The sequence below is a fragment of the Alternaria conjuncta genome (genome assembly GCF_024043145.1).
Source record: "Alternaria conjuncta strain BMP 0040 chromosome Unknown scaffold_5, whole genome shotgun sequence".
Taxonomy (NCBI): Eukaryota; Fungi; Ascomycota; class Dothideomycetes; order Pleosporales; family Pleosporaceae; genus Alternaria; species Alternaria conjuncta.
Window position 1 is genome coordinate 1,267,036 of NW_026250094.1, and position 12,539 is coordinate 1,279,574.

A 12,539-nucleotide genomic window follows, 5' to 3' on the forward strand; every position below is an offset into this window, starting at 1 on the left:
CAACTCTTCGCAGTCATGTTCAATAGCGATAGCAGAGTGAAGCTCCTCTAGTGTGACTGGCAACACCGTGAATGAGAGCCAGAGTAGGACTTTGCGAACGATGGGTGTATCAGCGGCGGAAACTCTCATCAATATGCTTTCGTAAATCTGTCCGAGCTCCTGTGGGAGGTGCTGGAGAGTGGTCCGGATATCGCGGACGGTACGAAGCGCAGATACTTGATCAAGGCTGCACTGGACCAATCGAAACCTGTATTGTTACTTTCATGTGACGCAAGTTCATGAAAGAGGCACTTACATTCCACAAGATCTTTCATGTAAACATACACTAATTTCATCCCTCACCGACGGTTTCAGTCGTAACAAACTTCGATCAGTTTGTAGTCTGTGGTCGATATACGTTTTGATGTCTTCATCGACCTCTCTTGTCCAGCCTTCCATCTGAATGAGCTCGAATGAAGCCAGTGCATCCTGGATATGGAGCTCATGCCGACTCGTAAGAAAGATGCTGATATTCTTTCCCAGGCTCTGGAGGTAAGCCAAGGATGACAATAACTCCTTCCGCTGAACGCATTCGTCAATCGCATCGACCAGCAAGATGATTCTTCTCGACGCGGAAAGCAAACATAGCATATCTCTCAGCAAGGCCATGGATGGCCGTTTGTTCGAATGGCGACTATGATCAAAAGCAGCTTCTAACTCGTCGTAGCTGGCTCCGGTTTGGGAACATATCTGCGCGACCAAAGAGCCTAGAATATTAGTGGGGTCATGTGCCTCGGCCTTGCGAAAGTCGCAGTAGAAGAACGCCGCCAACGTGGGTTGCGGCAAAGAAGGCAATAAACTCTCGAGAGACTGGATGACGTTTGCGCTTCGGTCAAGTTAGATGTTGCATACTCCAGAGTTCAACACATACTCACAAAAGGATAGTTTTGCCAGACCCAGCTAAGCGAAGATGTCAGCACGGCCACTTCTGATGTCACAATGTTACATACGAAAGCCGCTCAGCCATAGTCCAGCATTTCCGGAGACAGCCCAGGCTTGAAACACCTTCGACTCGATGAACCAGCCGCCTGTTCCAGATTTCCTTGCAGAAGCGGCTGCTTCATGGCTCTCCCACGGCGTCACTGGAGAAAGCCAATGTGTAAGAGCTCGGGATCGATCATCTGTGCGCATCAGCTGCTGAAAGTTGCACGTTATAAAGAGACATACCTAGTTCTGCGCTCTCAATCCTAGTGAGGAGCTTGGAAACATTGCAATGCACATGGGCTGTGGTCTCGTTCAGAGAGATGGTCATCTTCCTGATGTCAAGGAGCAGAGCTCTACAAGGGTTGATAAGCTGAGAATGAGATGAGCGATGAAGCGGGGGCAGCCTACGTCTCATCTGCCGTCAATGCCAAAAGTATAGTGCTTTTGCACCGCTCTATCCTTTCTAGACATACTTTCGCGTCACCTTCTTTGAGCTGCCAACCCATAACCTGGGTGAACACTCGCGCTTTCGCCAACAGAGTTGACCTTCCAGGGGTCTGCTTGCCGGAGTTGATCTTCTTCTCTAGATCCGATAGCTCCTGGAGGCAGCGACTTAACGGGCTGGTCTCGGACTCGCATAGTAGTTGGAATGTGCGGAAACGTGCCGTGTCGGACTCTTTTGATGTGTCGAGCGCGCGGCAGACCTGTTCTAAGCTCTCCAACACATTTCGAAGATCTCTTATCTCGTCGATGGTTCTGGTGAGGGACCAAGGACTCTGCTTGAGCGCTGAACGGACTTCGTAGCATATTGTTATAATGGAGTTGGCGACCTGCAATACCGTGATCACGTTTGCGGTGACGCTGAGAGGGTCCATACCTAGGTAGTCGTTCAATGGCAATGCTTTGCTCAGCGACGATCACGGAAAGCCTATATGAGCTCGGTGGCGTTGCACCTGTTGTGGCGGAGTCCGACAACGTGATAACCTCCAGGCTGAGCGAGGCATAATATCAGAAAGACACTTTCTTGCCATAGACACCAAGGCTGAAAGAGCCTTAGGCTGCAGTACTTGCATCGCCGACACTGCCAACGCGCCAGGCGCGCGTAGTGGAGTATGCATGGGACGGCCGTTCCGTCATCGAGTGCTGAAAGGCCTCGGCAAACAGGATACAGTAGATGCACACCGATCAGCGATCGAATGTCGAACATACAGCGAAGCTTGTATGACCTCGCGCATCGTTTGCGCAGGCTGGTGGAGCGGCATCAAGCGCGCAATAGTTGAAACGGGCAGGAAGTGTTGGTGGACTGCCCGCGAAGACCACGCGAAAGAAGCCGGAGCGCACGATGCAGATCGCAATTACCCACATGTGCGGGGGCCATTCCGCATCCACCCACCTGCGTATCGCGAACAGACACACGTTGCAAAGGCGAACATGTCAACTGCACCCACTTCGTACTGTCTATGGATACATCTCCACCCAGCTAATCTTTTGACACCTGCTCTCACATCTGGTCTCGCTCACATACCTAGGTACTTTGCCGCCAAGGCTGAAAAATCGCAATCATCTTCCCAGCTACCGCCTGCATGGCTGAAAGGTTGCATTGCCCAGGCGGTTTCGATAAGCCTCTTGGAACCAAACGGGCCTGATAAACCAGGATCAACGCCACCTGGGCATGGTTTCATCAGCTGGCTCAGCTCGATATGACCTCGGAAAGAGGAAAGCTCTGGTGATCATGCCGTCACATGCATGACTTTTATTCATCACCCACAGACCGGCAGATACTCGAGAGCAGATCAGACTTTATAGCTGCGTGCGCGCAGAGCCAAAAGATGGAAAGTCACGACCAGAATCATGTCATGGACATGCGCAGAGCCTGGAAAGTATCCAGCTAGATTATGGACAGGTAATTAGTCTGGACTGGGTAGCAACTTTGACTTTCTCTGAGCAGACTACATCCGACGCGAGTATGCAGCAACTGTACGGTCACCCTCGTCTGGTGAAGCGAGGGATGGGGGAGCTGCAACGATATCCAATCAGCTCCACACCACCGTCCCGTGTGCCTCCCCCTCTGGCAAGCTTGCGAAGTGCATGATATCTGTTGAGATCCTGCTCCGCTCTTGGTACCTGACATGACCTAGATCCACATCTTTTGCTCGAGCGAATACGCATTCTCCAAGAATGACACTGTCTAATAAAAGAGTCCATGATGGTGGTAAAACGAACAGTAATAAAAAAGCACACAAGCGTTCCAAGCTGGTTGATGATTCTCAAGACCATGTGGACACGATGGCGGGCGCAGACGAACAAGACAATGAGACAGCTTATCAGGTGAGCTGACTTTGCCTTTATATCGCTAGTTCTTGATGTCTCATCGATATCTGACCGCTCTAGACTCTAAACAAAGCATCAGACTCCCGCGAACCACGCGCTACGCACCAACGACCAGGACTAAATCGCCATGACTCGCGACTGTCGGCTATCTTTGTTTCGAAAGGGTCCGGCATCGGTGAAGCAAAAGCCTCCTTTCCACCACAAAAGGTCGGGACCTCTTTGCCAAAATTGACGAGGTATCAGAGGATTCAGCCGACTGCAGTCAAGAGCAAAGAGAACCAAGGCATTCGAAACCCTGCTGGTAGTGAGAAGCCCACTAAGACGAAGTCGCGAATGTTGAACGCCCTCAAAAAGTTCGAAGACACATACGAATACTCATCCATTGGGTCTAAGCAGGTCCGCTTGCTTATCGTCAAGCCAGGACAAGAAGATGACGACATCAACGCAATCCTACAGGTCGTTGATGAAGATCAACTTGGGAACGATGATTATTGCTACGAAGCTCTTTCGTATCACTGGGGCGAAGGCGAGGACTTGCACAGCATCATCATCAACGACGAATAGGCCACGGAGCCCATAAAAGATTTCACGGCCGCGGTACTTAGTGCTCAGAAGAAGCTTTATGCAAATCGTCATTATGTGCGACCAAATCTGTATAGTGCTCTGAAACGGCTGAGAGCACAGGATAGGCATGTGGCGTTGTGGGTAGATGCACTCTGCATCAACCAGAAAAACGATGCTGAGAAGACGGTTCAGGTCATGAAGATGAATCAGATAGTATTCCAACCGCAACATAAGATCAAACATGTGGTATAATTCTCTAGTTCACATTGTTCTCCTTCTCCCATTTCACCACATCCAAGACTACCTCTTTGATGGTGTCATGGCCACTCTTCCACTGGGTTCCAAAGACAGCCTCCGACTTCGAAGTGTCAATTTTCGCAAATTTCTCCGGTCCTCTTCGCTCGAGATTAGGCTGAAGTGCAGGAATCCGCTTAGTCAACTCGAGAGATTCGGCACGGAGATCGACTGCAATTGCTCGCAAGTCCATGATCTCAGGCGAAACTAACAGATAGCGTTCGTTGCCAGGGACTTTGTTCCGATCAAGGGCGGTGACGTGGGATTTGGCCACGTCGTCAGTGTTTCTGGAGTTTTGTCAGCAAATTGCAGAGCAAGTACTAGTTGAGTGTACTTGAGCTCCGCAAGGGCAGACCAAACCGGCTGGCTGACTCCCGGAGCTCAAGAACCTGGGAAGATACTCACAGCACGAAGGGAAGGATGCTGTCCACACCCTGAACGTCATCTCCAGCCAACAGCGCTGTATACACAGCAGAGTTGCCTCCCGGTCCATTCGCGATAGGCTTGTATCCTGGTTGTGGGCTTCGTCCCGCGATCAAGGGTGGCAGTAGCATGACCACATCGTAGTCTGGTCGATTCGTTTCCACCCATGACCATGTCTTGTGCTCCGCGTCGGTCTTTGCAAACACATACGCAGACAGGGGGTCGTTCTTGGCCTCCTCGAAAGTGATGGGGTTGAAGTTCTTCTCCGAAATGACGACATTGGGGTTAAAGAAGTCGGGCAGAAGCACGGTCTGCACAATTGATCCGCAGATGACGACTCTCTTGACGGTCTTGCTTGTCTTAGCCGCTTCCAGAATGTTCTTGTCAATGGTCCACGTCGGCTCGATCATCTCTTTTACGAGGTCACTTCCAGGGCCCGCAAGGGGAGTTGCGACATGTACGACGGCTGTCGCGGATGAAGAAGGCCCATCAAAGGCTCCAGCAACAGTCATGTCCGGGATGACAGTGAATGTTAGCAGACCGGACTGGACGGCGTCGGCAAATTTGGACTCAAAGAACGCGATAGCGGACGTCTTTCGAATGACTATGTTGACTTTGTGGTTTGCACGGATCAAGTACTCAAGGGTGATTGCACCGACATTGCCGGTGGCACCGGTAAGAAGGACGGATTCTTGAGCCATGGCTTCTGACACTTCAATATTAGCACCTGAGGCCGCGAAAGCTTCAAGGAGTTCTTCTTACCGTGTCGTCAGTCGGATGAGTTGAAGGGGATAGTAGAAGAGGTTCTAGACGAAATACTGATTTCAGTGCCGTTGCTATCTGGATAGAACTGAGAGTACAGGACCTGATACCTAGGTATTTAAGTAACACATGGTAGAGTAGTTGTCCTACAAACCACAACCGCCCTCTTTCAATCACATTGTTACGTGGTTCGATGTTTGAAGCACATTACTTAGTAAGATCAGTAACCACCGTTATCGACTTACCAACCCACCAACGTACACACCCAAAGTCCATCGCGAAAAGACTTCAAATTCGAGCGCGAGCCGAAAAGATCACACAAGCAAGATCAGTAAACGCAATGCCACGGACGAAAAGCCGAGGCTAACCCAATTAGTCTATCCAGCTTCTCGCTTAGCTACCGTGCCAAAAGGGCCAATGCCTCGGACCAGAGATCTAGTACAGCGAATATAACAGACTGTCTCTCTAGCATGTGCAGTCGCATGGAAAATTCGCTTGTTGCACTTACAGAGGTAACTCGCAAGGCTGACACGTCGTATTGCGCCCTCTGATGTCGCACACATCCATTGACATCTCGGAAGGTAGATCACCTGGGCAGTATTCAGAACGCATCTCATCTATAGCCAGTGATGAAGCATGCGTATGCAACCGAAGGAGATACTCCACTTTGCCTGCGACAGAAAAGGAATGTAAACCTCTAGAAGGTGTCATGTTGGTGAGTGCACTGGTGCCGGTGACTCGGAGTTGACGTCAATCCCCCTTTCATTCCCACGCGTTTGCAGCGACCGGTGAGGATAGCAGTACAGTAAGCACGGGGATATATTCAGAAGATGAGGCTGAGCAGAACATTGGCGTTGCAGGATAGGCACTCTACCTAAGTCCCTAGGCAGACCACAGCTGGGCATGAACCAAGATGTGGCCCGCTCGCTTCATCTCGGCCCCCACGACCCAACACGCAGCGAATGCTCGAGATGCATTTCCCTACTTGGCAAATGTCTGGCGCGGCTGGGGCGCAGTTCGAGCGGGAACTGGAAAGTGTGGCGGTGTTTCTGGTCCGAGATAAGATCATAAGTAGGCAGGTAACAATTAAAACCCCATGCGCGTTCAGATACTTTGCGATACCATCTCAATGCGACATTAGATTCACTATTCACATGCCATGTATGCATCTCGATATAGGGAAGACCGATCAAGTGTGGATGTCGGTCCTCGGGGGATCCAGCTATTCGAAAGGTGCGAGTTAGGCGCGTGGCTATGACGTCATTGTAACCTCGCAATTGCCACTAACCAGCGTAGGGAGCCTACGGTCGAGCAAAACAGCGACTACGGCATTGATGCTATCCATGAATCACGTACTGGTTCAACTAAACCGGAGAGCTTTGCCACGAGCCATGGAAACGAATCGCACGACGACGACTTCTTGCTTTTAACACGATCCGCGGTGTTTCAGCCTCGGCGGCTGTCCAGGCGACCATTTCTGACAGGATGGCGACCCGGAGCAGTCTTGTCGCTCGTAGGAGCGATAACAATCACCATCTTCAACCTCGTCGTCACGATATGGGTATGGAAGAACCCTGAAAACATCATTGAAGGAACCATCGGAACATTGAGCATTGGTAACTGCGGACGGACAAGAAGATTAAACGTCAGAATTCATCTACTCGTTAACATCCTCAGCACACTACTGTTATGCGCAAGCAACTATTGCATGCAGGTCCTCAGCGCCCCCAATAGGGTAGAGCTTGACCGGGCTCATGCGAAACGAGTATGGCTGCACATCGGGGTACCAAACTTGCGCAACTTCAGACACATTGGACGCAGTAGATTAGCCGTCTGGCTTCTACTGCTCTGCACCTCTGTGCCACTCCACCTGTTTTTCAATTCAGTGGTCTTCGCCAAACTTCAGGCCAACAACTACGCGGTCCTTCCTATCACAGATGATTGGTTCCATGGAGCGCCATATGACACGTCCAACTTTAAGAACCTCACGAAAGACGTTACCGAGGAAATGGTGCTAGAGATGGACAAATATCGGCCCAATCTTTCTGATGTCGTCTATCTAAGAAAGGACGGCACGATGCCGAGATACAAGAATATCAGCACGTCGGATTGCTTTACCCAGTACGACAACCATTACGTCTCTGGAATGGGTAACGTTTATCTGGTGCAAGACTACCCTACAGTGTGGCGGAATAACACAACGTGGCAATTGTGGCGTAATCCCAACACGTCGTATTTTGTTTGGGATAACATTAATTCCCCGTCAAATCGTATAGACCGGAAATCACCGCACAAACTCGACCTTACGCCTACAACGCAGAGACTACCCGAAATAGCCTCACCAGAGGTTTATCCATCGAACACGTGGCGCTGTCCTTCCCATGTAGTCAAGGGCTGCGATGTTCGGAGTCGCTATGAAGTGCCGCACAATCGGTCAGATTGGCGACCTTACGGCAATCGAATCAATCATTGCATAGTCGAGCAAGTCGAAGAATTCTGTAAACTACAGTTCAGCTTCTCTATCGCACTGGCTGTCATACTTTCAAACATTGTCAAGGTGGCCTGTATAGCTGCGACGCTCTTCATCTGTGGAGACCATGCTCCTCTCGTTACGGTGGGCGATGTAGTGGCGACATATCTCGATGAGCCAGATCCGACAACCCGCAATCGCTGTCTATATTCCAGACAGCTTATCGAGTCTCTTTGGGAAAAAGAGGGTAAGCCCCAACAACCAGCGCGGAAATCCATTCCCCAAAGATACAATGCGAAAGAGGAGAGGTGGAGGAAGGCTCCTAGTGAGAGCAGATGGATCTGGACATACGCAACGTGAGTCAGCAGACCTTAACCCACGATCTAAGCTTATCATGCCCGGGACAGTTATTTTGCCGTCTTCGTTTTCGGCATTCCAAGTCTTTACTATTCTCTCGTGGGTATGCCCTCGGACCCACGCGAACTATGGCAAATCGGTTTTGGCACCGTAAACGGCGCCAACCTGTTCAGCTCCAACCTTCCGCTCGTAGGTAGTATCATGCTTGCAAACACACCACAAGTACTACTGTCCTACTTTTACCTAGCCTTTAACGCACTTTATACGAACATGCTTGTCGCACACGAATGGGCCTCGTATCTGAACGAGCGCAAACCCCTTCGGGTCACCTCTCCGCGTGGAGGACAGCGAGATACCCATTGGCTTAACGTGCCGTTTCGATATGCGATCCCCATGACGATTATCTCTGGCCTCTTCCATTGGCTCGCTTCCCAGAGTGTCTTCATGGTCCGCATTTCCATCACGGATCAAACGCGTCAACCTGTGAATCAGATCTCGACAGTCGGATATTCGCCAATGGCCATAATCTTGACGCTTGTCATCGCGACCATCATCGCAGGTTTCGGGGCAGTGCTCTCGTGTTTCAAATACCCTGCTGGTATTCCTCTGGCTGCAAGCTGCTCCGTGGCTATTAGCGCTGCATGCCATCCTCCTATGGTGGACCAAGATGCGAGTCTGCGGCCTGTGCAGTGGGGTGCTTCTACACATTCGGGGTGGGACAGCTATCGCCAGGAGACAGTTGGTCATTGTAGCTTCTCGAGCTTGCCAGTTGAGTTACCAATATCTGGACGGCTATATGCATAGGTTGGCGAAATTGCTTCCAAAGTTATTCATGCGGGGACTTCGGGAAGGACAAAGGGGTTGGGTTGGGTGAGCGACGCGCTGACATCGGCCCACTTTTGCGCGTTCTGGGGCATCGCCGGACTATGCCTAATTAGGCTAGCGGATGAATCACATTAATTACTGCCGACCCGCCCGAAGTTGCATCAAATCGTCTCTTCAACACCAGTTTGGTAGCCCCACAGTCATCATCTTCAATTTCCCACTCCATTGTTGTGAGCGCTACGTACCACTGCGACCATCCCGAACAATGATCTGCGAGATCTTCTCCGCTAATGCATAAATGGTGCTTTGAGGATGACCAGGTGGCAGGAAAGGGAAAATACTGGCGTCCACAACACGAAGCCCATCTACCCCAAAAACCTTGGCCTCAGAGTCGACGACATCCATCTCATCGACCCGCTCGCGAACACCATCTCTGAGTACGCTCTTGCCCATTCGGCAGGTCGAAGAGGCGTGCCATACTGTGATCGCGCTGTCTCGGATGACTGCAAGAATCTGTTCGTCGCTGTCCTTGTCGAGGCCTGGGTACGCTTCACTACCCATGTATTCCAGTTGTGCTGCGACGTCTTTTGTCGCAAAGACTTCGCGCATCCTACGGTACCAGGCGATAGCCAGCTCTTGGTCAGCTGGATCCGACAGCCAGTTTGGGTTAATGGCCGGCGCAGCGAGTGGATTTGCCGATTTGAGTGTAATGTTGCCTCGCGACAGCGGTGCTACCATGGCTCCAAGGATACTGACATACTTCTTGCCGTTAAGGGGCTGTTGCGCCAGGGGATAACGGAAATTCCCTGCGTACGCGTCCGCAGCGATGTACTCTACCTCGGGCCAGTCGTCAGGAAACGTTTGCAGGGCATCCAGTGTGCTTTGGCTGAGTTTGTCGCGAATGCCTTTCACCTTCGACAGTTTTTCCCAGCCCAATATGTCGGCAGCATAGGTAAGTAAGCCCTTGGCTTTCGTTGTGTACTCGACAAGCGCGTTGACCAATTCCAAAGGTCTGAGCAGTATGGAACCTACAGTCTTGAACTTGACGGAGTATGAAGGACCAAACAGAACGTGATCCCACATGTTCTGACCAACACCTGGGGCTGAAACGATCTGGTCGATACCATGCTCCATAAGCTCGTCGGTCGGACCAACGCCCGAGAGCATGAGTAGTTGAGGAGACTGAAGCGTTCCTGCACTCACTATCACCTCGCGACGAGCCTTTATGGTATACTTTGCCAGCCCAACAAGGGCTGACACCTCGACTCCATTTGCTTTAGGCCTGGCAGAAGATTTGTCGAACAAGATTCGCCGCGCTTGTGTGTGGGTGAACACCTTGAGATTGCGTGAGGCCTCGGAATTGGCTTGTACGGCGTGTATATAAGCAACCGACGAGCTTCGTGTCTGATCGCGGGACCGGATGGTACTCTGCGACCATTGGTACCCGAGCAACTTCCCGTTGTTGAAGTCTGTGTTCTCCTGGATACCGAAGGCGTTGAAAGCCTTCTCGAGGTAAGATGCCCAGATCGAAATCCAGTTTCCGTAGCCAACCTGCACAGGCCCACCGCTATTTGAAAAGCTGGAAGCATCGTAAGTCGTCGTGATGTTGTCAAGCGACCGCTCTCCCGGGGCAGTGAAGGTCACTGCTTTGTTGAAGAATGGGGTAAGGCTTGCCATGGTATAGCTCTGGTCATCAACCGCATCCGCCCACATCTGATAGCTTGCCGTGGTCCCGCGGTGGTAAACCATGAAGTTCAAAGCACTGCTCCCACCCAAGCATTTGCCGCGAGCATAGTGGATTCGGCGATTGTTCAGCTGCGGCTGTGGCTCCGTGGCGAAACCCCAGTCTGTCGTCGGTACCATGTCGGCGAGGCTCGCTCCGACTCCAAAGAAGGACCCTGCTGGTGTGGTACCCAAGACCGGCTTCGCGATCTCGTAAAAGCCTCCAGCTTCGATTATAGCAACGCTGAAGCCTGCCTCGGCTAGTCTTACGCCAACCCCAGCACCTGCCGTCCCTCCTCCAACAACGACATAGTCGAAGGTTTGCTCGCCGCCTAGTATGCCGCCGATAGCACCAAGTGTACCATCAATCAATCCATCTCCCTGAAGAGTTGATCCAATGGTTTCGAGAATGGGGTCGAGAATGGGGTTGCCGGTTTGTGCGAGTGTTGATGCAACAAGGGAAAACAAGGCTGCCCGTCGTGTAAGAAGTCGCGAAAGCGGCGCCATGGTAGTGGAATGAAAGAACCCCTCCGCGGACACAATGGTCTATGGGGGAACCAGTTATTAACATTTTACCCACATTTGACGTGCGCCATCTACGTTCTCTAGTCGTTCGGCCGTGCATGAAACTTAATTTTCACTGTCGACTAGGTAAAGCGAGTTGTTGTACGGTCACCCTCGGCGCTGTGGGCAGCGAGTCACGCTGATTTCCCCCTGGACCCATGTGCGAATCAGGGCCGTCCCTAGCGCGTGCTTTATTCTAGCAAGCGCCATACGACTAGAAGCCGGCTTCATGTCTATCGCATGGGGGAATACACGCCTATGAAGGAGATTTGTTCATGGGCACATTGGTCAGACTTGCAGCGCACCTGTGTCTAATGACTCGTCCTGATGCCGTCTGTTATAGCTTTGCGCGCATTCTGCTCGCGAATCTGGGTGGCAAGATCGACCCCTAGGCTCTTGCACGTGTGCGTCCCGAGGCTCTTGACGATCGCTTTTCGTCGATCTTTCTACAGAGTTGCCTTAGCTCTAGTGTCGCATTGGAAGTCGGATACACGCTGATGGTGGGCACCCTTCTTAACGCAACAACAAGAGCTCTAATTTAAAATTTAAAAAGATAGAAATCTTTACAAGACTCTCTTGTATCTTCTTCTTTTTTCTTAGAATTTGTTTACAACGTTGTAGCGCTAAATTAGCAGAAGAGGTTGTTGTATTGCAGCTCTAACTTCCGGCTTCCAATGCGACGCTAGAGCTTAGTCGGCAGTGCTAAGACGCCGTCCACTTCTCAAGCTAGAACTACCTCTTCGGCCCACTTGCAAGTTGAACGAACCGAAACAGACATTATGTCGGCCCGCCTCCAAGGTTTTGCGCATCATCGAGCATCGCCTAACCATGCCTAGTAAGTCCAGGAGACAAATTACATTGTTCACCTCAGGCTTGAGGGAAGTCGCTACTCGCAATCATACCGTAAGTACACCTGGGCAACCTCAATAAGCAGCCCGCACTAGGACCAGTCCGCAGTCCGCAGTCCGCAGTCAAGGTCAAAGTCAAAGGCGCAATTACCTGACACGAGGGGAAATCTAAACAGGTCTGTGGACTACAGTAACATGAAAACATGCAAAATAGGCGACCTAACGTTGACAGTGTATTATACTTGCGATTTCTCTCATTCGTGAGAGTATCTTTTCGTCAAGGTCGTCGATGTTGCGGAAGTTGTGAGTGGCTCGTCTCGCTCTGCGTCATCGCAGTACCATGGGATGAAGTGGATGGCAACCATGGGCGACCTAACATTGATGTAGGGTGTTCTATTTTCCCCAGGTTGACAAGC

The 12,539-nt window shown here is 51.2% G+C and overlaps 3 protein-coding genes across 3 annotated transcripts; 1 reads left to right on the top strand and 2 right to left on the bottom strand.

Moving 5' to 3' along the window:
• Positions 1-3,249: 3,249 nt before the first annotated feature.
• On the top strand, positions 3,250-3,858 carry J4E85_004071 (uncharacterized protein; the record flags this gene model as incomplete). The annotated part of the gene is made up of 2 exons (XM_051468333.1): positions 3,250-3,291; positions 3,355-3,858. 2 exons carry the CDS (start codon positions 3,250-3,252, stop codon positions 3,856-3,858), a joined length of 546 nt encoding a protein of 181 aa, XP_051327925.1.
• Positions 3,859-4,114: 256 nt separating this feature from the next.
• On the bottom strand, positions 4,115-5,276 carry J4E85_004072 (uncharacterized protein; the record flags this gene model as incomplete). The annotated part of the gene is made up of 2 exons (XM_051468334.1): positions 4,115-4,439; positions 4,558-5,276. 2 exons carry the CDS (start codon positions 5,274-5,276, stop codon positions 4,115-4,117), a joined length of 1,044 nt encoding a protein of 347 aa, XP_051327926.1.
• Positions 5,277-9,226: 3,950 nt separating this feature from the next.
• On the bottom strand, positions 9,227-11,218 carry J4E85_004073 (uncharacterized protein; the record flags this gene model as incomplete). Its single annotated transcript, XM_051468335.1, has 1 exon — positions 9,227-11,218. One exon carries the CDS (start codon positions 11,216-11,218, stop codon positions 9,227-9,229), a length of 1,992 nt encoding a protein of 663 aa, XP_051327927.1.
• Positions 11,219-12,539: the final 1,321 nt, after the last annotated feature.